This window comes from Anastrepha obliqua, chromosome 3, assembly GCF_027943255.1.
Source record: "Anastrepha obliqua isolate idAnaObli1 chromosome 3, idAnaObli1_1.0, whole genome shotgun sequence".
NCBI lineage: Eukaryota > Metazoa > Arthropoda > Insecta > Diptera > Tephritidae > Anastrepha > Anastrepha obliqua.
The window spans coordinates 25,665,798-25,692,459 of NC_072894.1; the positions used below are offsets into that span (position 1 = coordinate 25,665,798).

Here is a 26,662-nt window from a genome sequence, read left to right on the forward strand (position 1 = left end):
ATAGATATTTAACTTCATCGGAAAGACCAAGTGTCACATCTTTCAAAGCTGGAAGACTGAGTCCATATAATTTCCGTTTTCTCGTAAACAAGACTATGGTTGTTTTGTTCGGATTAACGGAAAGACCTTGTCTCATTCACCAGTCATCGATTTTGTCCACTTTCGTGCAAAGCTAAACACATGAAACTGCAAATTTTTTAAATACCTTTTTTTTTTGTATTCAATATTTATAAACATTTCAAATGAGGAGGGGGAACGCTGATTTATAAGACTGCATACAGCCTTGTCGAAACATCAACCTACCTCTCCCACAAACATTTTTAGTAGCCTACGATTTCATAGCACCTTTCAAACAGAGCTCTAATAACCTAGACAGGCGTTAATCGAGATTAGCGGCGCAGTTAATTCTGATTAAAATTGTAGTGTCACGGACGGTTGTGACGCGGATGAGTGAACAGCTGATTTGTTTATTGAATGGCTTCGTCAGTAAAAGATGGACTGCAGGCAACAAATACGGGTATTTGCTACACTGATACTAAAAAATAATTATTTATCAAAAAAAAAAATCATTCGCGCATTCTTCCCATTTTCTCCATCTCCGTACATCTGAAATTGGAAAAACCCTTTTTTATACTTTAAAATAAAACGAAAATGCAATAAAATACTTACTTCTGTTGTGCTCATCATATTGTTCCAGAATTTCAATGCTGCAATGTCAGTCTTTCTTGTTCTTCGCTTTAAAAGTTTCATTACTTTTGACACAGAATGGCTATTAACTGTCATTTTTCGGCAATACTGCCATCGAAAATTCCCCTAATCCATTTGAATTATTAAAATTAATTGGTTGAACTTAATTGCTGAGATAATTCCGAATTAGGCCGTTTATCCCAATAAACGCCATCTTCTGTCTCGGCTAACATATAACTCTCAGTCCTACCGTGATCGAAAAGAGGGGGCTTTGGCACTAATGAGCCTGGTTTTTTTGCAAACTTATATAGGTAGTTATCCGTTTCTGAATATTTGCTATACAATCGCTTTCGTTATGCTCAACGCAACGCAGTTCACTAACTTTAAACGATTCGACAGTTGATATTTCTCTTAGGAGTATTTGTCGTTTGCACTAACGATTGTGCAGTTGTCTTCTTCTAATTATTCAAACTAATAAAGAGTGGCATCTCTGGCAAATTAAATATCAAAATTAGCGAATAGCGCGAAGAAGAATAGCTCAAAAAGACATGCAAGTCAAGCTGTTAAATTGAATTATCATTTAACATTTCATTAAATTAAATTTTTATTTGTTTTTCAATTCTATTTGCGAAAAGTAGGTAAAAAAAAATATAGAAATTTATTTCAAATTAATGTTTACTTAATACTTTTTGAACAGCTTGCCGCTCCACCTAGTTCATAAGAAACCTCACTTTTGCGCAAAACATGGAGCAGTTGATTTCATCTGTTACACTATTTATGCTACGGCTAATGAATATCCGGTTCCTGGATATCCTCCATTGCTCACCCACAGGCCATTGATAATATCCAGTAGCGAAAAATCGCAGTGTAGCTAGAACCTAGTAGTGTAAAGGCAGAATTTAGATTTGAACTAACTTGAAGGTTACAAAATTTACTTCTTTTCAGTCGAAATGGGTGTTATTCTGGGACCTCTAAGATGACTGTCAGTCAAGCTGAGAAATTAGGTCCTTAGTCAAGTCTAGAGTAAACCAGAATAGTTTTTGAAACTCCCCTGCCCCAAATTGGAGTGCATTGTCTACATCTCAGAAGGAACGTCGATTGATTGTTCGAGCACTTACTATCTTCCTTCCAAGCGATAAATGGTAAGCCAAATAATTAATAACCTTTTGGTAATGTAATTTCACCATTTTAATTAAAATTTTCTTCTCCGTGATTGGCGCGATAATCGCTTACACGCTTTTGACTGAGTTTGGCAAAGGACTAACCGTCGCCAATTGGAAACACCAACTGAAACCAAGTCCTTCTCCACCTGATCCAACGCAGAGGAGGGAGGAGTGCCTTAAAATCACTAATTCTTATTTTACCGTTCGATTAAACCACACTAAAATTGTTGTCGTTCAGTTTGTGATAATCGGCTTGTTAACCAAAACAGCTGATTCTGTCCTAATGGGTTATCAAATAGAAAAATCGTTAAAGCGTATTAGTGATTTCCATTGCAAGTACCGTTCAATTCGAAGTTTAACTTTCCGAAACAGTGTTACCGCAAATGCAGTTCCATGCGTCATCGCAAACATTTTCGATACAATGCGAAAAATGTTGTGGTTGAAAAAAATAGTGAAATTGCGGTATTTCAACTCAAATAAGCGCTATTGCACAATAGAAAAATGTTTTCACAAAGATTGCGCTAAAAATACTTATTCCCGTTTTAAAGCAATACAATTTATTATTTCAAATATGCACGTAGCCAGTCGTGTTAAGTTGGCCCACCCTTTATAAATACATATAACAACATTCATATGTACAGGTAGTTTACAAAATTTTGTTTTATCTGAATTTCTAACATGTCAACTTGTTCACACTTGCATTTTTAACTCTTTTTATTGTTCTTATTTTCATTTTTTTTTCCTTTTTCGCTTGCTGTAAGCATCAATGGTTTGACTGCATTTGCGCACGATTTATGAAAGCAGTAAGGCCTCAATAAGAATTTTATGTTTGCTTATCTTCCAAAGCACTTTATAATTAAGCTAAATAGCAAAGCATTTGCTGGCGGTATAATCGGCAATTGCAACAACTACTTATAGCTTTATGAAGTATAAAATATGATTTCCAGAAATTCATTCATTAGTAGGCCAGGTGCAGATTTAAGAGATGAGACATTCGTCGTAAATATTCAAAATTTTAGGAGTCCTGCATATGTATGTGTGTATGTATTCTGAAAAGGTTTTCGGTCCGTTTTTTTTCCGTAATTTTAATAACATTTTAAAACAATTTAAATTGAAGAAGAATGAAATTAATTGATGCCGAAAAAACGGATATGACTTAAAAAAAATTATTATTAATGGAAATGAAATAAGAAGTGCCGAAACGATATGAGACAAATTATGAGTAGATTCAAAGCGTGGATTGGCATTTAAAATATAAATGAATTTAGATTAAAAAATTTATTTAAATGGAGAATCTTTCGAAGTTGTAAGCTATAGCGAAGAACGGGAACTCGGCCTTTTAACTAATGGCATAAAAAAATGAAATGAATAAATATATATATGTATAATTGGCACGTACACCTTTTTGGGTGTTTGGCCGAGCTCCTCCTCCTATTTATGGTGTGCGTCTTTATGTTGTTCCACAAATAGGGGGACCTACAGTTTCAAGCCGACTCCGAACGGCAGATATTTTTATGAGGAGCTTTTTCATGGCAGAAATACACTCGGAGGTTTTGTCATTGCCTGCTGAGGGGCGACCGCTATTAGAAAAATGTTTTTCTTAATTTGGTGTTTCACCGAGATTCGAACCTACATTCTCTCTGTGAATTCCGAATGGTAGTCACGCACCAACCCATTCGGCTACGGCGGCCGCCAATAATAAATATATCGACATATATTTAAGCTTAACAAAGATGCAGCCCTCGTTTTTTGTAGGTATTCCTTCCGAACATTATCTCTTAGGTATTCACACAATGAGATTTTGTATTGTTTTCTACTGCAGCAGTTGAGGAATCATCTCAGAACCTTGAGCTCAGCTGTCCTGCTCCCGCTGGGCTGAGATTGAGACAGCTTAGTTCGCTGATTTATATCCGCAGGTGCAGCAAAAATGGAGAATCAAGATACCTGCAGTTTTAGACATTACACTCCTGATGAATTTTATCAGCAGAATTAAGCCTCAGTATGGCTAACGATGACTTTTATAGAAGCTTCAGTGAAATAGAAGAGCCCGGAACCAGAGTATAGAAGATGATCAAAATAGATGAGTCCTCGGATTATTATAAGGACGAGTAGAAGTTTCGGATTTGTCTGCTTAGAGCACACGGTAGCAGCAGGGTTATGGCGAATATTTTAAGAATTACTGTATTTTTAATAAATCACTTTATTACGGCCAAAGATAATAACTTAATTGTTACATATTTAGCAAAAAACTGCAGGTTTAAAAAATATTTATAAACACACCTCTCTCACTAATATTTATGGCTACGAATTTCTATGCTAACAATTATTTGAAAATTATTTGTTTTTTGTTTTATTCAAACAAATGCAGTAACTCATACAATTAAAAATGTGTAAATTTTATTTTCGTTAAAAAAATATATGGTGAGAATTTTTTAAACTCTAATTTCTAATTTCACGCTTTTCCAACTGACAACAGTTTCAAATAGAAAAGGGTAGATCTGAAGAATTGAGATGGGTATCGTGGAAAATGTCTCTATTTCGCTAATGAATTGGGTAAAATAACAGAGTAATAAATTCAATTGTTTTTGTTCCCCTGAAATAAGCAGTGCAAAACATTAGCAGGCATTAATGAGGCAGCCTTTATTGCAATAATTAGTTTTTGAAGTGAAACTTCTTCGGCAGGGATAGACGAGCGAGAATGGAGAGTAAAATTTCAAGGCCATGCAACGTTTTAGGCATTTTCGTTACGCGAGAGAGAAAAAAGATCAAACGTAGAGGAAAAAGAGAGAGAGAGCTATATCTTATATATATCTTAGGTACACTTTAGGCTATTTTTCCTGAGTTTTTCCTTGTGGTTGCTAATTTCTAGCGAGAAATAACACTGCCTACTTTTTCCATTCCATTCCATTCCGGCGACGGATTTATTGGTATTGCCTTGTGGCAATTTGTGCCGTTGCTGCGGTCTTGGAATCGCTGCGTTTGTGCGGGTGATAAGCGCTCGGAGTAGTGCGCGTTGATGCCATGATTTGTTTCGGGCGCTTACCAACACCGGTCGACCCTTCTCCGTTTGTTGTAAATTTTGTCTATTTGTATTCTCTGCAAATGTTGTAAATTTATTTAGATATATATTCTTTCTCTCTCTCTCTCTCTCTCATTCTCTCTCGGGTCTCTCCCTCTTTCATTGTCTGTCTTGAAAGTTTCACTTCTGTTATTTGTACTACGCTACACGCACGAAGTACAATATTTTTTTTTTCTACCCTTTACTTGCCACGAATTAAATTGGGAAGAACAAAAATTCACGTCTGTGAAAACAATTCATCACTCGTCTCAAAAATATATAAATATTTTCACTTTTCGCAATGAATTTATATCACAGCAACTTTATCTTAGCAGCCTGTCTTGAAAATTACTCAGCTGTGCCCACCAAATTTAGCACGTTTTTATAGAAGCGACACGGTATTAAATATTTATCTATATAACAGATAAAAAATTAATTAAAAAAAAAATGTTTGAAGCCTAAGATGAACTGAAGAGGTTTCAGTTTCGGTAATTTTTTGACGGATCGTTTACACCAAAATATGTGGAGAGTTTATAAGTTAAGTATACGCCATGCTACCAATACTCCATAAAGGTAAGGAATTAAAAAAATATGAGATCTTATATATAATTATAATTCAATGATTGCTTTTTAGCTCGACATTTCAAATTTCAATGTCAATTTATATATGTAAACAGGAAATTTCTATTCATTCTGGTCAGCTGTTGCATGCAGCATTCTCGCATATAGCTTTTGTCAGCCGAATATATATTTTAGAACACAACAACTCGTTACCCCAAATAAAGCGGGTAAAGGTCAAAGAAAAGATTTCCACCACTCGAAATCATTTGGTTTTATTTAGTAAAAAAGTTATTCAAATGCCTAAGGGATGATTAATTTTGCGCCACCTTGTAAAATGTTACTTATACTCGTATGTCGAGCAAAATTTTTTATCCATGACGAATAAAATAAAGGCTTTTAGAAAACATGCGCAATTTGTGTAGAAAATAGTATAAATTCCACTGAACGTGGCGGTCGTTTGCGCATGTTTGAATATACATATACATACATATATATATAATTGGCGCGTACACACTTTTTTGGGTGTTTGGCTGAGCTCCTCCTCCTATTTGTGGTGTGCGTCTTGATGTTGTTCCCGACTCCGAACGGCAGATATTTATATGAGGAGCTTTTTCATGGTAGAAATACACTCGGAGGTTTGCCATTGCCTGCCGAGGGGCGACTGCTATTAGAAAAATGTTTTCCTTATTTTTGGTGTTTCACCGAGATTCGAATCGACGTTCTCTCTATGAATTGCGAATGGTAGTCACGTACCAACCCATTCGGCTACGGCGGCCGCCGTATACTTGAATATACTTTACATTATTATGTTGGATGTATCATACAAATTCAAAACCATAGTTTCTTCTCTAGGAAAGTTAAGGGGTACATGCTCATATAATTCTACGCAAACATTTTCCAGATATATATTGCAGAAGAAATTTAGGTTTTTCTGGGCCTCAAAGCATTAGGCTAAGACCAAGTCAGCTTTGGTAGCTCTCCTTGTGCGCCTTAGATACACCCAAAGATTTTCCAAAACCATACACTGTGTTGTTTAATTGTATGGCCTACAGTTTTTGGTTATAGCAACAGTTGAAATGTCAATATTAACAGAGATGTATAAAATTGCAGCATAACACGCCTCTAATAATAATGATCCAATCGCTTTCACCTCCACCTGCCTCTTAAATCCTTAGTAGACGGATTTCTTACGCTTACAATAAAATGTTTCAATATTCGCCTAATTAAGGCCGTGGATTTGGATGAAATATTTTCAATATAGCGCCAGCAATCTATCTTAATAGATAAATCTAATAAATAATAATAAATCGTTGCATGTAAAAACCCCAGTTCAATGCAGCTCTAATGTTTTACTGTGCTTTCCACCGAATGGGTATCCAACAAGCTTCGCTAGTCTGAAACCCTCTACTGATCCCCAGTGCTTACTTTAAGCTTCCTGTAGAACCACTAATTATAGATATCGAAGATAATCAGCTGAGGCTGCAGAGGACGTTTTCCCATGCCGCTCTTACCAGTGTATCGGCACTCTCATGGTTTTCGATACCGCAGTAACCAGGCACCCAGCAAAAGAAACGAGTAATTGTAGTTTTTACTGCCCGGAAGCTGATGGGTGTCATAGTACTTCCTCAAAAGTCTGAAAGTAAACATCTATTCGGACTTTGATGCTCTGAAAAGATGAATATTATGTACCTTTCAAAGCCTTATAAAGATTTAGGATGATGCAGGAGGAAATTGCCATGCAGAGTTCGGTGCCAGGTTTATTTATACGTACTGCCGTGCCCTTAGCTATCTTCGAATCGTCTGTATGTACCAGTGCATGTACATACGAGTATCTGGGATCAAATTAAACGAAGTCGAAGAGTTGACTTTTGTATCGCGGATGCTGACTTCGAACTTCCTACCGCAGCAGATTTTCCAAGTTATATAGTAAGAAATTCGGAGCGTTCCTAGGCCATGAGTCTTCCCCCAAATGCACCTGCGAGATTTTTATATTGATAATTGTATTTACAGTTAACTATGCAATATATAAAGCTTAAGTTTTTATTAAAATATAACTCACACTGATAATTCGCAGCTTCAGTTCTTTCAAAACTGTTGCTGCTTGCAGAAAAATTTCGTAGAGGGTGCACTCGTCCAGGCATTGCAACACCGCAGTTCAACAAATTCACAATGCTCCTGTGATGGAAAGATATCTAAGTTTTAGAGAATAATAAATTTTAGTGGAATCATTTCAACTTCTTTGGCGCTTACAACTTTTATTGGGTGTTTAGTGTGCCTTTTGTTGTGAGTCTTGATATTTTCCCACAAATAGTGGGACCTGCAGTTTTACCTCTATGAGGAGCTTTTTAGTGACGAGATTTGCCATTCCCTGTCTGAAGAGTCAGCGCTATTAGAAAAAAACCTTTTCGATCATTTCATGCTTTATGCCTCTGTGCACTACCGAATGGTAGTCACGTACCAACCCATTCGATTACGGCGGCCATGGAGTTACTTACTTATATGAATATACAGAATGTCGCAAATATATTGAATTCAAAAATAACTGAATTATATACTGAAATATACAGAATCTTTCTTGATCCAATTTCTCAGTTCCAAGTTTTTTGTTAACAAGTATAAGTTATGTATCCCCGCTACTCTTAATCCTACATCAGATCAATTTTTTCTATTTTTCCAATTTAAAATTTCCCATTACGTCAGTTTGAACTGACATATCTTACAGGTCTTACGCCAACGAGTTATTATTATAGGGCGTATCATAGCTCGTATCGCATTACAACGCCAGCTTATGCCGAAAAATGCAATGTAGCGTGAAATATGTCGATCAAACAGCTATAAACAACAAAAGGTCTGCCCACAATCTACAAGTGCAAGTGTGCAAGCAGTTTGCGACAAATGTGCAAATTTTTGCAAATGACATAACAGCAACCGACACCTATTGCAGCGAGTGGACAACATTGAACTTCAACTCTAACCGTACAAACAGAGGTTGGCCCCATTTGCTCTGTTGCAGCGGGCCGTATAAGCTGCGCACACTCACACACAGGCCATAACTAAATGCTTTCAAGAGACACCCGGTGGGATAATGCAGCTGATTGCAACTGAGAGGTAATAATTCAAAGTGCATACATTTATTCAATTATAAGTTGTGGCACTGCATTTGGGCGACAACGATTTACTATAAAAACTGCAGCGAACTTTAGGAAATTATCAAACAGTTTCTCTTCGTGCTCATTACAAGTGTTCGTTTTAACAACAAAACTAAACGCAAAAATGTTCAACCTCTACAAAGTGGTAAGGATTGAATATTTCGATTTTCTTTAAGTTGGCAAATAAAGGATATTTCATAAATTTTATTTTCCTTTTACTAACTTTATCTTTAACTCAGCTCGTGGTGTTCGCCGCCCTCTTGTGCATCGCTGCTGCCTATCCCAGCATTGTGGGACCTGCCATTATCCCAGCTCTTGGCCCAAGAGTGGTTGTTGGACCTGTGGCGCATCCACTTGTAGTGTCGCCATTGGCTCATGGCCCGATCCTTGGCCATCCAGGTGTGATTGTTGGTTAGATCATAGATTCGGAGTTACAAAAGCTGCACTGCCCAAATTCCCCACTGGACCCCAAGCGATCAATCTATGCTCACCTACTTCATCATTATTCGCCTTCATCCTGTCACATAGAACAACACGAATGTTTGGAATTTTTACGACCCTGCTATAATTTTGTATTGCGCTCGTTGTATTGTTGCGTCTTCCTTTTGCAGTTATGAACAATTTTATTGTAAATATTAATTTTCTTATTTTTCTTACTTATCGAAACCTTGTTTGGAAACCATTTAATTTGAATAAATATGCAATAAAATAAAAGCAAATCGCAGTACTAATGAATGTCAGTAAAGGATCAATAATCAGTTGAGATTAAAACATATTTTTATCAAAAAATATATCCTAATTGTTTTCAAGCAGCTTTACTAGGCCGAAACTACAGGAAAAATTAAAGGATTAAATTCCTAAATGAAGGCTTGTATTTCCATAAATTGTTAGAAAGCGTATTTGAAAGGTCACGCCAGGATGCCAGTAGTGAATAATTCCTAAATGGTCAGTTTTAACACTTGTAATGTTTCTGCCAAGAAAAAGCTCTTCATGAAAAACCATTTGCCGTTCGGAGTCGGCTTAACCTGTAAGGTCCCGCATTTGGGGAAGAAAATCAAGACGCACGCCACAAATGGGAGAAGTTGCTATGGCAAATACCTGATAGAAGTGTAAGCACAAATTATTTATTTTTTTGCTTTTTTGTTTTAAACATTTGTCAAGTAGACAAATGTACAATTTTACAAGGCAGACGAATGCCTTCAAACTATTGAAACTTATGATGAAAATGCTCGATCTCGAAGGTCAAAATAGCAAAAAAATCTTGATTTTTTGATGGATACGACTGAGCCGACAATTGGTTGGTAAAAAAAATATCGAGAAACTGGTTCTGTCGATTGTAGATTAAAGACTAGCGGTCCAAAAACTGGACGTCCTGTTCAGAATATTACTGCTGTAGAGCAAAGAGTTGCTGAACAACCTTCAACATCGATATCTCGACGTTTTCAACAATAAGGCTCAATTAGGTGAATTTTACCTATAGAGGTCTCAATCCATTCATTTCATTCATTCATTTCATTCACTTCATTTCATTCATTCACTTCATTTCATTCATTCATTTCATTCATTTCATTCACTTCATTTCATTCATTCCATTCATTCATTTCATTCACTCCATTTCATTCATTCATTTCATTCACTTCATTTCATTCATTCATTTCATTCACTTCATTTCATTCACTTCATTTCCTTTCATTCATTCATTCATCCATTTTTCATTCCTTTCATTCGATCATCTCATTCATTCATTCATTTCAATAATTTTTCACATATAAATGTTGAGAGCTGTATTCTGAATAAAAAATAGTGAAACCTGAAGAAAACTAAATAAAAAACATCTGAGCGAAAGGCCCTTTACAATAACAATAACAACTAAACTAATTGTATTAAAAATGTTTGATCAAATTTTAAAATATGCTTTTACTCGCTACTGTAATGGAATTTATAAACTCTCGGACTGATTCTCGAAAAATTTAAAACTTCAGCTCTCTTTTTTGGTTCTGTAAATAACATTTTCACATTTTTTTTTTTTTTTGACATTATAGGGTCAAAGCTTTTGAGTTACATGAGAAGGCTCCATGGTTTCCAACGAATTTTGCAGATCTCGATTAGTAGTTTACACCCCTTTGGATGTTTGCCCAAGGTCCTCCTATTTGTGGCATGCGTCTTGATATTGTTCCGCAAATGGAAGGACCCACCATTTTAAGTCAACTCCGAATGACAGATATTTTTTATGAGGAGATTTTTCATTAGCAGAAATACACTCGCAGGTTTGCCATTGCCTGCCGAGGGGCGACCGCTACTGAAAAAAAAAACTTTTTCTATAATTTTGGTACTTTATGCACGGATGCTCAAACCTAAGCGCTTCCGAATGGTAGTGACGTACGAACCCACTTGGCTCCGGTAGGCGCCCTGGAGATCGTAATTAATTACTAAGAAAACTGGCGAAATATATGTAAGTTAATTTAGCTTCGGCTATCGGACCTGCAAAGACGCACTTAGGTGTCAGGCACTATACGATCCCACAGAAGGATTACAAATTACTCTTGCTTCCTAAATCCAGCTGCTACTCCAAACAAATTTCCTTACATTCCTAATGTGCAGAGAACTGAAAATTTCAAGTTTCCTATAGAGGCATCCTGTGCTTGTTCCCTTCTCCTAGATAGGGAGATGTAAAATGGCACAACAAATGTTAGTTTCATAGTTTCATCCTTCTTCACATCTTGGCAATCTTTTCAAAAGACAGGTTGCGGATTTGGTGGGGTCCCTGCGATCTAGCTTGTCAACTTTGTAGTTACACTCTATTTCGCAATAAATGATACCCAGTCAATGTATGTATTTATGTAGAAAATATCTCACCTATCTTGAGAGATTGGCGGCCTTTTCACAAAGTTTTTTCCAAGATTGTCAGCAAAAATTTAGATTTCTTGAACAGAATACTTCACAATGTAGATAAAAGCCAATGAGCAGGCGAAAACCTAAATATACCCAACCCTGCCAGCGATCTTGGACCCATCTATTGTATATACGTATGGATGGATCTAATATGCCTAACTGCGATGGATGGATCTAATATGCCTGCGAATTTTGCACGGTGGTCAGTTTCCAAAGGCATATCAATGAGTTCCGACACAGCGCAGTCGTAATACAAAGAAGTTAATATTTTTTGTTGCATTCAATTTTGGGAATCGATTTCACGCTGTTATTAGCATGGAAGCCAGTCATTAGGCCTTGTCAATTTTCTTTACGCTACCTTTTTTTTCTTGAGCGCTCTCATCCAGAAGATGTGTCTTATCAAGGTCGTGTAAATCTATGAAATCTATGCTTAATTAGGGCTATTGTGACTGTGCGTACCCTTCCACCAACGTTGGGTCCACAATCGAACTTTCTGTTTAGATATTCAGCCTGTTCTTTTCTCATAAACGCTACACCTTTTAAAGGTAATACATTGCATAGGGGTGCAGCGGTGCTCCTACGAAACAAACTGGGATTTTACTATCAATAATATCGGGGACGATAGAGAGGCATGTTTCTGAGAACATAGTTTTGAAAGCTTTTAAGTCCTTGGATTTCTTTAAAAGTCTTCGATAATAAGTTTATTTTCAGAAATGGACGCCAATAGTGTGTTCAGACTGTTTTTTAAGTAACTGGCGGATGCAAAAACTTCAAAAATTGGTGCTCTAAACAACCCATGCAAAAAAAAATTCCTACTACATTTTTCATTAATGAAATATACACATTTTTGTAATTTTATTAATTTTTTCGTTATCAAACAAGTTAAATAATTTAATTTTTATAAATTTATAAATAAATATGAATTCTATACCTAAAAAATACAGCAACAGTTTTTTTTTCAATTAATGAATACTTTCTGGGAAATAACAAATTTTGCTGTTGTAAGCAGACTTAAGACCTTCACTATAAATGATGTCGGCCGCACACCGGAAAAGAAGGCCAAGCTACTATAAGAATAATTTCTTTCAAACTGTCCATTAATAATAAGTAAATTCATATTGTCCATTCAATATTTTAATATTTCATATTTAACTGCATTTTGTAGAAATCAAAAAAAGGTGCAAATTTTGTCTTTTTGTGAAATTCCTTGCAACTTATTCCGTATTCAATAAATATTCGAATAAGCTTCTTTCTTCGTTTTTTCTTTAAACTGCTGTAATACCAGTTTAAAATTAATATTCTTCTTAGATATCAAATATACGTAGAACAGCATAGTAACTATGATTTACTTAATCAAAAGCATAACATAACTATGCATTGTGCACAGTGGTTTGATAATTGCGAATAATTGAACAAAAAATGTTTGCTTGAATTTCCTTAAATTTCTTGGTTACAAGTTGAGTCAGGGAAGGAACGGCCAGAAGAGAGGAGAGAAAAGTCTAGCAACTCACTACCCCTGCAACTTGATTCCGTCACAGTATGTGTGAGTGATTTTAGCATATGAAGCTTTGATCGGAAGTGCTTAGTCGAGAAATACCAAACATTATCTTACTCTTCCAATCACTACAAGTTTTGACTCATTAGACCCAACTCACAGTTTCACGGTTATGGATTTGGATATGCTTCTTCACTAGCGTGACAGACATAAGTAAAGATGAAGAATAGCTGCTCTTCGATTTAGTCTGGGATGGTCAATGGGTAAGCAGGAAATTAGATTTAATGATTGAGGAACTCCGGTGATGTAAAGTCTCACTACCCTCATAAGTTTATATGTATGGGATTACACAGTGAATCATTATGTCTCCGAGTGGGAATATCATCGATCCGTCGATCTCTAACTTTTCTTAGAAATAATAATACACTAACTACCATTGCTGTGCAGATATCCTTGGCAAGAGTATGAACTAAGTTTTTATACTTTTTAAAATTGTGTAAATCGTAAATGAGTTTACGATTGTTTTTTTTCATCAAACCAGAAATACCCCCAAATGATGACCAAGGGTGTCTACTATTAACAAACCAGTTTTTATATCATTATCATTTTATTTTTCGGTTCCGGAATAGAGCTCTGGATTACTGTCGGCTGCGGTTGTAGCGGCTGCCGTCTAAGGCTTGGACTAACAGTTTCACTTAATACCGCCCTTGGTATACCAGTTGGTTCATCGTTATGACTTCCATCCCTTTAAATCAATATCTTATACCTGGCTTAGAGTATCTAAGAAAAGTTTTTTCGAATGAAGCCTGCTTCTACGTAGTGTGGGACGGCAGACAAAAACAGGGAAGCTGCGAAATTATCTATTTCTTCTCGACAATTCGCTAGATTTTGCTGGGTCTTCAAAATAATACTACTGACAGCCTCGCTGCATATTTCTATATTAGAAACTGCTCTATAAGGACTCTGAAATCAGAAGATATAAGTACGTATCTCCCATTTTCAGTAAGCATTAAGGACGGCAATCGCGGGATTATGAAATTTTAGTATTTTTTAAGTCCCGGAAATCCCCGAATTGTTGCCATGTATTCTCGAGAATTAGAATTGCATACGAAGCCTTAGCGACCTTGACTGTGCAGACGATATCTGCATAGCTTTACTGGTATAGCCACAAAAAGTCAACGCCTTGCAGAAGTGGCAGTCTGCTATGGCCTCAAAATCAATATTAATAAGACCAAAACACTACGAATCAACGCAATGAATGACAACTGTTTCGCATTAAATAACCAGCTGATAGAAGAGATCTACTCCTATTGCTACCTGGGTAGCATTATTACCACCGATGGCTGATCTGGAGCTGATGTTAATCACAGATTTCAGAAAGCAAGACGGCCTTTAGGCAACTATAACCAATTTGGAGGTCCTCTTTTTTGTCAACACACATCAAAATAAAAATGTTCAACTCCAACGTAAAGTCAGTACTCCTGTATGGCTGTGAGTCTTAGAACATGGCTGCCAGCGATATAAAAAAGTGCAAGTGTTTGACAGCAAGCGTTTGCGACGTATACCTATTGTGCGTTTTCTGGCCAGAAGTAGCTACGAATAACAGACTATGGGAGATAATGCAACAAGATGATATTAACGTTGAAGTCAGGAGAAGGGAATGGCAATGGATTGGCCACGTCCTGCGTAGACCAACGGGACGTAGGCCAGGACGCCCAGCCCATATCTGAATAAGGCAGACCGAACTCGAAATTGCAGCCCAAAACAAGAGCAGGAGAGATATATTGTAGTATAAAATCTCTGTCTTTAGGTAGAGAAAAGTGGAATATTTTTATAACGGCCCTATGTTCCTAGTGGGAATAAAATATTTATATATTTGAATTGGATGCAGAAAAAAAGATTAAAAGTTAAATATATATAAAGTTCGAGACTAATCCTGGGATCGTTAAAATCGAAAAAATTTACATCCCTAGTAAGTATACATAGAGGATGGGTCCATATGTAGAAGTCTACGCAAGTGGAGAAAGTTACTGATCGCCCATTCACTTGGGAGTAGACACGACGATTCTTCTGCATACGGTCCAAGCAGCTCACTACTTCAGAGATTAGCCCAAGCATCCTCTGGGTAGCTTCCGAACACCCGTTCGAGAGCGAGCCAGCGTGAGAAGGCGAAGCATCCCAGAATAGCTGGTTGTGCGTTAGGTGTGGGACCCGCCTCGCGAAACCAGATCGATCATGTTGCGATAGATGGAAGACACGCTTCTAGAGGGCGTTTCTTCGTTTCCTTTCGGTCCTATTTTGATCTTGTTTGCTTTGCTTGCTAAATAATAAATGCACTAAGTAGTAGTACCGCAGCTGGCATGAGGCATAAAAATGAGTTCTTTCTCGTATCCTGTCTTGCAAGCTCATTTGCCATGAAGTCTAAAGAGATTGGTGTCAGTTCAGCGAAAAGAATGAAATTAAAATTGATTAAGCCTTGATTGAGTCTGAAATACAGCCAAGCTAAGAGCCATCCACGTGAATTAGTAGAGTGTTATGACTGTCACGGGCCTTCCTTCGTTCTTGGAACTGTTCTGTTTGTATTGTTCTCAAGAACCGAGAACAGAGGAGTCAGGAAGTGATATTACGTTATTTCCTGCAAATCAATAAATCGCAAAGCCTCGAAATTTATTTAATCCAATCTCCATAACACATAGCACAAGCAAAATTAATCACTCTATCGGAAGATTTGTCATTTTTCCAAATGGCGTCGTATGTCAGTCATATTTGATACTTGTGAACTAGACAGTTTCAATATACAAACAGACAAGCAATGGAGTGCGTAAATGTAAAGTAAATATTTGCATTACCCAAAATAATTGTTTTATTTAGTAAATATCGAAATAAATATTTGGTAAGCGTCAAAAAAAAAGATTCCCATTACTCAAAATTATTTTTCTTTTTTATTTAGCAAAAAAGTTATTCAAAAACAAAATTAGATGATTAATTTTGCGCCACCTCAAAATTTATTTATTTAAATCTTACGCCCCAACTGAAAGCCTCTGCTGCTAGCGCTGCGTTTTTTTTTTTTTTTGTTTTTGAGTTTACTAATAAATTTTATTATCATGTAAGCTTTTGAAAATATAAAATATAAATAAATAAAATCTTACGCAGCATATTCGCATCCCACGCATTTGCGAATGAATCCCACTGTTCAAAACCAACCAACCGAGCTGCATTGTTGTCAGCATTGAACTTCAATTGCAATCCAATATGCTAAAGGCATGCCGTTGCACCTCGCTGCCGCTCAATTCTGCTTTACCTTCCGCGTTCACTGCAGTTGTTATGCTAAAACGTAGCTGCAGGCAATTAGCCGCGGTGCACTTAGACTCATTGAGGTGTTAGAAAGCAGTTTGCGTGAAAAAAATACAAATGACAAGCATACAAACGGACCGGAGCGCTGCATCAATGCTACTATGTTAGCTGAGGTGACGACAGCATCGGCAGTATCTTACTATAAAAGTGCCAGCTCGTTCGAGCAGCATCATCAAACTCTTTCTTTTCGTGTTCACTGCAAGTACAACGCAACGGTATTAGCGCAAAAATGTTAAACATATACAAATTGGTAAGGATATATTTAAAAAAAAAATGTAGTACAACAGATTTTCATAGATGTTTTTTTTTGCAGTTCGTGGTGCTCGCTGCGCTGCTCAGCCTTACTGCCGCACGCCCCAGCATCTTGGCGCCTGTTATCGTTCCAGCTGCAGTCTCTCATCAGAGCGTCACCCAGATACATGCACATCATCCAGTGCTCGTAGCTACGCCTATTGTGACTGCAATACATCCCATTGTTACACATCCCATCATTCATCACCCGGAGCACATTGTTATTGGTTAGAGTGTTGTTGTTGTTAACAACAAGAACTACCTATAATGACAGCCATGATAAACCTGCGACTGGACTTTTCTATAAAGTGAATACTCAGCACCTGTCACAATATTACACCACCGCCTACACATATACACATATACACACATACACGCGCATAGTTGCACTATCATCGCTTACATATTCATAAATCTACGTATTTATGTTTGGTATTTGTATGAAGAGCCCTGCAATATGTTTCTCTTTGACTAAGCGCTCGTTGCGTTGCAGTGCATTTAATTTTTATTTTTATTTTTTTTTTGTTCTATGGTTTTTATTTTACTTTGATTTTTTGTTTGTTATCCAATCTAATTTAAACAATTGCAATAAAATGCACAGCAAATATGAAATGAAAATCCAGATTTTTAAATATTTATATTTTTCGTAGCAGAAATAGCTCGGAGGCTTGCCAATGCCTGCCGAGAGGCGACCGTTGCTAGAAAAAATTGTTTTTCTCATTTGTTCATGTCCGGAGCCTCGAACTTAGGCACTTTCGAATGGTAGTCACCCAGCAGCCCCTTCGACTATAGCGGCCGCCAACAAATTAAGGGGTAACACCACTGTACACGCGTAAAATAAACACGATTTTTAAAGAATTTTTTTGTATAGAAGGAAAGGGAAAACAATCACTCTGATTTGGGAAGTTATTACTTATATACTAAAATACAAAACTACAAAGTTTGATCGAAAAATTTACAAAATGGCGGCATTGGAGACATTTTTGTAATGTGGTTTCTCTTGAAGGAGCTCCGCGGCACGCAGCACAGAGGGTGCAAATTTTAATCTGGAACAAAGAAACATTTTTTTTTTATCTAGATAAGAATAGCTAGAGAAACACGTAGGGGATTTAAAAAATATTTATTTTTGTGGAATTAGCAAGCATTTGAAGGAAAAAACTCTATTTTGGACTAAAAAAACGGCACTTAAATAATTATAACAATCGTTTAAATTAATCTATCGAAAATCCCCTACGCTCTTCTCTTAAGAAGGTTATTATACAGACGTAGTGAAAAGCCTGATTAAAAATATTTAAAATTGTTTGAGTTATGCTGCGTGCCAATTTCAGAAAACGTGTTTTGAGAAAAACGCGTTTAAAGTTTGGAAATTTGGAGAAGTCGTTAGGTAGCAGTCACTAACGCTTGGTTAAAAGCTTAAAATATTTATGAAATAAACTTCGGTAACGTATAAAACTTTTTGTTCTGTATTTTAAAAGGTTCAAAGAATTTTTTAAGCTTATAAAAAAAAAACAATTTTTTGAAATTTCTACAGTGGTGTTACCCCTTAAGTCTACTTCTCTAAAACTTTGTGAAGTGCCGAAAACTCACTTTTGCGCAGAAAGGATATGGTTTCCATATTTACTAGGAAATTCTCTATAGTGATTAAGAAATAGAGATGTCAATTTTTTCGATTTTTTGTCCAACTTATTATTTGCACTCGGAGGAATTGGAAGCATTGAAAATGGTTTTCCAGTTATGGACGCCTTCTTGACTTCTAAACCCAAACGATTCATATTCACAACACAGGCAGGTCTGGTACCATAAATTTGCACCGCGATAAGGCATCAACTCTTAAAGCTGTCGAATCACACGTTTTTCGGTCGATTCCGAAAAATGCGCAGGAAACTTTGTTGTTATAATTGGATTATTCATTCTGTTGTGAATTACAGGGTGTTAGCAATGGAAGTCAACAAAGAGAAAATTCGGTACGTATTACAGTTTTCCTTTGATAAAGGCGAAAATGCAAGCCAGTCCGCTGGTGTTTATGGTGACGATACTGTAACAGCAAATTACGTGCAATTTTGGTTTCGTCGATTCCGTTCAAGCATTTTTTATGTTAAAAAATATGTCAAAAATTCCGGTAGAATCACAGAAATAATCGGACAAGCCTGGTAGTAATCGCCCATAAAACAGTTTTAGCACATTTGCGAAAAAATTTTACACAAAAACATTGGATTTCTAGTTCCACAAACTAATATTTTGCGCTTTATTCATTAATCCCCTATACTTTTTTGGCCTAATGTAAACTTCTTCTTCATAAGTAATTGGCTCCTGATTTGTTTGGTCAAAAATCTTGTCGTTTTTTTCTAAAAAATTTTATTTACAAACAAATTTGTATATACTTCTTAGATTATAACAACTTTCTTTATTGTTCCAGACCTTCTCTCCGCCCATGAAACCAGAAATCTCTCTGCCCATGAAATAGTTTCAAAAAAGAGTAAATGTCCAAGATTGCCCTTGGCGCTATTAAAGGGTTTTCCAAAAAGAGGTGTTATTCCTGTAAAAGAGCAACGGTTTCGTTGCTTGTGCGACACGGCGCGCCGTCTTGTTGAAAATAAACCTTGTTCAGATTAATACCATCCAATTCCAGGCATAAAAAATCGTTAATCATCTCTCGATAGCGCAATCAATTCACCGTAACTGTTGCTACAGCTTTATTTTCGAAAAAGTAAGGTACAATGACTCCGCTGGACCATAAACCGCACCAAACAGTCACACGTTGAGGATAGAGAAGCTTTCCAACAATAACTCTTGGATTTTCTGAGCCTCAGATACGACAATTTTACTTGTTGACGAAGCCACCGAGGTGGAAATGGGCCTCATCACTCAAGATGATTTTCGATGAAATTCCGGATCATTTTCATGCATTTCAACGACCCAATCAGTAAAGACACGACGTTGCTGGTGATCGGCCGGTTTGAGTTCTTGTGTTAACTGGACTTTATAAGCCTTAAGACCCAAATTCTTATGCAAAATACGGTATGACGTTTGTGGAATGCCTAATCCCAAAGAACGACGAGGAATGGACAAACCTGGGTTTTCTCCAACTCGTTTGGCTACAACAGTAATATTTTCGACTGTTCTTGAGCGACGTGCACGGGTTTTATACTTCACATCACTAACTTGTCCCAACAGCTCGAATTTTCTCATCAATTTCTGTATTGCGGTCCGACAAGGTGCTTCACGATGATCCAAAAAATGTTCGAGCTTTACGAACCGTCTCTGCCAAATTTTCACCATTTTTATAGTGAATTTTAATAATTTTAATGCGTTGTTTAAGCGTGTATCGTTTTTTTTATCATTTTTGTTAATTGCGTAGTTTCTACTTGTCAAATATCAAAAAGTGACAACTTCAAAAGTGACATCTACCGAAATAGCGGGCTATTCAAAATAACACCTGTTATTGGAAAACCCATTATTTTTATTCGAAGGAATATAAAAAAAATCCTATTTCCTATCAATAATATGACATCTAAAAAGAAATCCTAGATGGTTTTCCATACGACTAATATACATTTTCAATGTTAAACTCTTTTTTTTGCCATTAGAGTCAGCCGCTTTTTGAATTCCTTCATGCGTTTTTTCAAATTTTCATTTGAACGTCATGATAAATAACTTTTGGAATATATAGTTTTATTGAATCTACTGAAAATTCTCTGCTATTAAGAGCAATACATTATTTATATATATGTATATATATATATATATATATGGTATATGCAATTGGCCCGTGCACCCTTTTGGGGTGTTTGGCCGAGCTCCCCTTCCTATTTGTGGCGTGTGTCTTGATGTTGGTCCACAAATCCATTATTTACTTAACCATAAACTCGTACATAAGGCGATGCAACAAAATGTAATAGCAATACTCATATTCATATGTATTTGTATGCACATTTTCATACGCATTGATTTAATTATGGTAATGATCATCATTGGCACTGCCTAAAAGTATGCACATTATTTTCCTTGAAACGATCTTCTCAATAAAGTTTTCGCTGTGCCGTCAATCAGCTAAGCAATCGCATTTTTAAATAAATATGTAATAGCGCTGTGCGAGTAAAAAGATGTAATGGACAAAAATATGGACTATTTGTTTGCAGAAAACCGTTACGAAGCAAAAATTAAATTAGGAATTAGGAAAAATTAAATTATACATCCATGCACTTGAGCTCACGGCACATATTCGTAAGGAAGATGGAATATTATATGGAAGAAAATGCTCAACATGGTGGTCAAAATTCTTATAAATTCTAAAAAATAAACGTGATTTTTGAGCGACTTCAAACATATGTACATTTTCTTATACTAAAATTGAAATCAAATTGCGCACTCAGAAGTTTTCTAAGCATTCTGATTAGAAATTTAAAAACTTTGAAGAGAATTATTGTAATTCGAAATTTGCAAATTGCAACTCGGATTTATAAAGTTTTTGTTATACAACGAACTATGTTTTTATAAAAATTAGAGAAAAAAATATAGCATGCAAAATATAAAAAAAAATAAAAATATTGGTGAAATTAGAAAAAGCTGAATTTACTTAATTATGTGAGCACAAGTATAGGATAGGCAAAATTTGTACATAATGATACCATACAGGGAGAGGGGAAGGGAAAAGGAGAAGTTAAGGGACCAGACAGGTGGAAAAAGGAAGAACGGGCTTTGGATTAGAGGATGACGACCAACAGTGGCGATTTGCGTTGGTTTAAACCGCTTCAAGCTACTCATGAATTACGCCAATCTATTGGCCGACGAGACCATATCAGCTGAAGAGAATGTTCTGAGAGGATTACACCTCGTCCTCCAGACAGCTTCTGCAGAAAGGTCTTGAAGCTACACCAAGTCTCACCGCATGGATAGAAGCATAGCATAAATGTAAATGAACAAAAAATGTACATATGTATATTAGGCCGGGTCGATTTGTGGGGAGGCAAAAAAATCGCCCATTGCTCTATGAAAATCGTATTCTAGGGATCAAAATAAGAAACTTTGCCGAAGTAACCATACCTCTAAAGCGAATTCTGATCTCCCCCAATTTGGGTGGAACTTTTTAGTTTCTTTTCTCATGTAAAGGCCAAAAATGGTGATATTTTGAAATGATTGTATGGGGAACTCCCCTGGGGGGTGTGCCACTGGCATGGGTGGATCGACCGTCCAAAGTTAGTGGGGGTTGGTCATACATTTGGACTCGATTGGAGCACTCTAAATGGGTCAAAGTGGGATTTTTCGTTCGACCCAAATTGGGGGACATCAGAATTCGTTTCAGAGGTATGGTTCCTTCGGCAAAGTTTCTTATTTTGATCCCTAGAATACGATTTTCACAGAGCAATGAGCGATTTTTAAATCGACCCGCCCTAATGTATATCTACAAGAGCCTTCATAAAAAAAGTACTCCAAACTCTGCAAAAACCCTTGGAAAATAAAAAAACGCAACTTCCAATTCCAAATTTATAAAATTTTATTCAAAACTTGTCATGAGTCACTCAATATTCTAATGATGATGCAGCGTATAGGCTAATGGGGCAGAAACAATACTCTTCACAACAGGAGCAGCATGCACCACAGGCACAGAGTGCACCAATGGAACGCTGTGTACGACCGGAGCGGCATGCACCACGGGAACAACGGGAGCAGCGTGGATGGTGGTCTTGACGGCATGAGCGAGGACGGGCTGAACTACGGATTTGCTGTGCACCTGAGTGATACTCTGATGAGAAACGGCCGAAGGAGCGCTGTGCACCACCGAACCAACTTTGGCCAATACAGGTTCATGGACCACATGGTGGGTTTCGATGAGACCAGCACTGACGGCGGCGAAGGTGAATGCACAAAAGAGAGCGACCTGCAAAAGGTTTGCAATCAAAAGGATTATTAAATAAGTATTTATGTATACCGAATATTGAAAATAAATTTTATATATATATTTATATAAATTCCAGAATTATAAATATAAACTCTTACGTATTTCATCATTTTGAGATTGTTTAAGTTTCGTGGCAGCTTTGTTTAACTTTGAATTGATGGTTTGCAACTGATGTTGAAAGCTGATTTTCAGTTGGCTTTTATACGAAAATTGTACCATTTGAGGGGGATATGAAATAACTGAAAACTTCTTCATTAACTTCATATCAACACAGCATTAAAGTTGGCACACCAATGTAGGCGTGTGTGTGCGTGTGTGTGAAGTTCTCAGCGCAGTAGCGGCATCGTAAGCAGCTGATATTGACTCAATAACTCATTCATCAAAAACGTAAACCCATGTCAACATAAGAAGTTGAACGCAAACGAGGTGCCCAAGCCGAAGCGGAATATTTTTTAGCCAGCTGTTGTTGCTGTTGTGCTTGCGTCTTCCGTAATTAAACTAGATATTTAATACGTGCATATGTGTGCGTGTGTTTAGGCGTTTACTTTGTGCGTGCACTTTCATGAACATCTCGAAAACACCTCCATTAAAAATAAATAAACGAAATACTAGCAGTTTTTGTTTTGCTCTTAGTTTGCTTGCTTATTTCAACGATTCCCTGGCAGTAGCAGATTTTCAAAACGTAGCGCCAATGTTGTTGGCTATTTCACTGGGTTACATCCTATAAAAGCGTCGTCGATATGCACTTTTAGTATCAGTCGCAGTTCACTGTTTTACACATCAACAACGTAAACAAAAAATAACAAAAATGTTCAAATTCGTAAGTTGATATTTTACTCAATTAATTATGTTTCTTCAATTTTTGATTTTGAATTTACGCTTAGAACGCCATCCTCGCTGCCGTCTGCCTATTCGCTGCCGCCACAACCGTCAGCGCTGGTCTCATCGAAACCCAACATGTGGTCCATGAACCTGTATTGGCCAAAGTTGGTTCGGTGGTGCACAGCGCTCCTTCGGCCGTTTCTCATCAGAGTATCACTCAGGTGCACAGCAAATCCGTAGTTCACCCCGTCCTCGCTCATGCCGTCAAGACCACAATCCATGCTGCTCCCGTGGTGCATGCCGCTCCGGTCGTACACAGCGTTCCATTGGTGCACTCTGTGCCTGTGGTGCATGCTGCTCCTATTGTGAAGAGTATTGTTTCTGCCCCGTTGGCCTATACGCTGCATCATCATTAGGATAAAAAGTTTGACAGAGTAACGAATTGTCTTTATTAATGCGAAACAGAAATAAAAAATAAATATTTGTGATATAAAATTAAAAAAAAATTGAAATTTTTTCGCAAAATTTTTTTTTTATGAGTAAATATTAATAACCCATTATACTCTAAAAAAATTAAGCTGTTTGAGTTATGAAGATATTTGCAATTTTTACTACTCGCATCTGTTCTCATAACTGGAGCAATGTCAGTCCCGCCATCGGTACCATTACATGAGACACTAAACTTCCTTCTTTTAGATCTACAGGCAAAATATATTGCTAGGAGTGTGGTAATAAAGTTGAATACCTTAAGTAAGTGGTCAAACATGGACTATTTCCATGGTACGATCCTAACTGGTATTTTGGAGCTTCGCGGACTGCTAAACTATGTATTTCCGCTCACAATTTTTATTCAAACGTTCACCCATAAATGGGAACCGGACGATGTGAGACAGAACGTATCCATCCATTTATACACAAATGTCTCAAAGCATAACGGCGGAATATCTGCGAATGCCCTTCAGATTTACTGGCTTCTCGACTGCTGCAGTGTCTTTCAGACTAAACTAATGGCAATAAGAAAAGCCATGTCACTGGTGCAGTGTGATGCGATACCTGGAGATGATATCTACATTTCACACGTAATAATCAGGCCACGATAAAATTCCTCACAAAGCAGTCGACAACATCTAAGGTAACCATGAAACGCAGCACATCTCACGAATTGATTGAGTCAATTCATCGAAAAGTAACATGCGTTCCATACCATTGTGACATTGAGTGGAAATGCAGGACGGATGAACTAGCAAGACTTGAGACCAAGTTGATTGATGAGTACACAGAAAATGGCATGTAAGCTACTTATTTTTGAGAAAATTGTAAGAGCAGGAAATTAAAGATAGCGTAACGAACCCACCTGATTTTGGTTACAGCGGGACACTGTCTAACAGGCAAACATGCCCAGAGGATGGGCGTGCGGGCGCAGGACTTCTGAATCTGCTGCAGAAGAAGTTGTAATAAATGAAGAAGTGTAAGAAACGAACTCGCACCTTCTGTGCCCATATCCTCCTCTATCCAGACGTAGATTCACCATTTTAGGTAGACAATTTTTAATGATTTAGATTTGTTTAGTTAATTTAATGAGAAGAGCTCAGTACTGTGCAAATAAGGTATCTTCAAAATTTTTGAAAAGTTCACAGTGATTTTAGAAGAGATAAGGACAAGTTCCTCCGCAACATCACAATGGGCTATGAGCCTGAGTGTGTCCTAGAATGGACAACCAGTATAGCCTCACCTACCCTAACCTAGATGTGGTCTAATTCTCGGAATGCACTTCCACTAACATTTAATTGGTAATCATAATAAACCGCAAAAAAAAGTAAAATTTTCCAACCACTTCTGCGCACTATTGTCTAAGGCTAAGAAAGTCACCACCATTTAGTCCTTTTTTGAAACAGGCAGATAGTTTTCACGCTGTGTGAAAAATAAAATTCGTTTTAAATAAGTTGAAATGAAACTTTTAGCTCAACCCGACTTTATTATGTATGTGATGATATGATTATCTTAAGGCCAATCACTAGCTTTCTAGGGGGGAGATTTATATTAATTCAACCAAATAGCCTGTCTCGCAGAGGCTCTACACTGTGAGGCTATTGAATAACGATAATGACATTGTAAAAGATTTAATTTCGAGCTCATGAAAAATTACTTGCTAGCATTACCACGTTCCATCCGCCTTCTGCGGTCAGTTCTCTCACCAAGCGTATCGCTTTCTCTTTCACAGCTTCAACGGACTCAAATCTTATTCCTTTCACAGAACATTTTATTTTAAAAAATATATATAAACCACAAGCCTTAAGACCAGGCGAATAACATGGATGATCTGACCATAGAATGTTGTGGTTTGCTTGAAACAAGGAATGCAAACAATCAATCATCGATTTATTGGTCAAGAAAATCGAGGTTTGCCACTGATATTTGGAATCTAAAAACATCGGTATATTGATATTACTTCAAGTGATGTTTTATGTCTACATTTTTTGCATAAATTTAGCTCAAAGTTTACTCCATATATTCACTACACTTTTTTCCCAATCAACCATTGATTCACTCCACCTTTTGAAATGGTGACTCTACTATACATCAATGCCATTAGCTGATAAAAATAATAATGAGAATAATTGACAGAATGAGGGGTCTTAATTGAACATCCTCGGCAGATAACAGCAAACCAGACATGAAAGAACTCCTCATAAAAAACCATTTGCCTTTCAGAGTCGGTTTAAAACAGTGAGTGCCTCCATTTATGGAACAGCATCAAGGCGCATGCCGCAAACAGGAGAAAGAGCTCGGCCGAGTAACCAAAAAACGGTGTTTATGCTATATATCTAGTACCATATTTAAAATTTTTAAGTCTTTGAAGGAAACGAGAAGTTATATCAGAAATTTTGGTAGGAATTGCACGACTGAAAAATGTGTCCGACTCGCATATTTTATTACAAAATTGTGTAGGAAACGAAAGATAAGATATAAAAAATCTAGGGTCTGTCAGACTCACGCACGGTAGAAGTGAAACTTCTAAGTTGGTTGTTCCATGCATGGGAGCCCCGGTTTAGATCTCTCCCCCCTCTCTCATGTTAAATTCAGGTTTTCATTTGATATATTTATTTGATATATTTACTTAATATATATTTACCTTGGATTGCCATGTATTTCATCAGGCATATTGGAGACAACTATCTGTTGATGAGTCGCATTTAATGCGCAAGTTTGCGTCACATCAGTCTCACTCTGACTCATTTTGCCCGTAACTTAATTGTTCACCAACACCCACTGAATTTCCTCTAAATAGTT

At 36.9% G+C, this 26,662-nt stretch overlaps 3 protein-coding genes across 3 annotated transcripts; 2 read left to right on the forward strand and 1 right to left on the reverse strand.

Annotated features, from left to right (window-relative positions):
• The first annotated feature begins 16,503 nt into the window (after nucleotides 1-16,503).
• Nucleotides 16,504-17,274, forward strand: LOC129240989 (uncharacterized). Its single transcript, XM_054877098.1, has 2 exons — nucleotides 16,504-16,609; nucleotides 16,673-17,274. Exons 1-2 carry the CDS (start codon nucleotides 16,589-16,591, stop codon nucleotides 16,880-16,882), a joined length of 231 nt encoding a protein of 76 aa, XP_054733073.1. The 5' UTR covers nucleotides 16,504-16,588; the 3' UTR covers nucleotides 16,883-17,274.
• A 4,903-nt stretch (nucleotides 17,275-22,177) lies between these two features.
• Nucleotides 22,178-22,720, reverse strand: LOC129241885 (uncharacterized). Its single transcript, XM_054878437.1, has 2 exons — nucleotides 22,648-22,720; nucleotides 22,178-22,528 (listed from the first exon to the last, which is right to left on the reverse strand). Exons 1-2 carry the CDS (start codon nucleotides 22,657-22,659, stop codon nucleotides 22,178-22,180), a joined length of 363 nt encoding a protein of 120 aa, XP_054734412.1. The 5' UTR covers nucleotides 22,660-22,720.
• A 602-nt stretch (nucleotides 22,721-23,322) lies between these two features.
• On the forward strand, nucleotides 23,323-23,787 carry LOC129241886 (uncharacterized). The gene is made up of 2 exons (XM_054878438.1): nucleotides 23,323-23,369; nucleotides 23,434-23,787. The coding sequence occupies exons 1-2, from the start codon at nucleotides 23,358-23,360 to the stop codon at nucleotides 23,785-23,787; spliced, it is 366 nt and encodes a 121-aa protein (XP_054734413.1). The 5' UTR covers nucleotides 23,323-23,357.
• The last annotated feature ends 2,875 nt before the right edge of the window (nucleotides 23,788-26,662 follow it).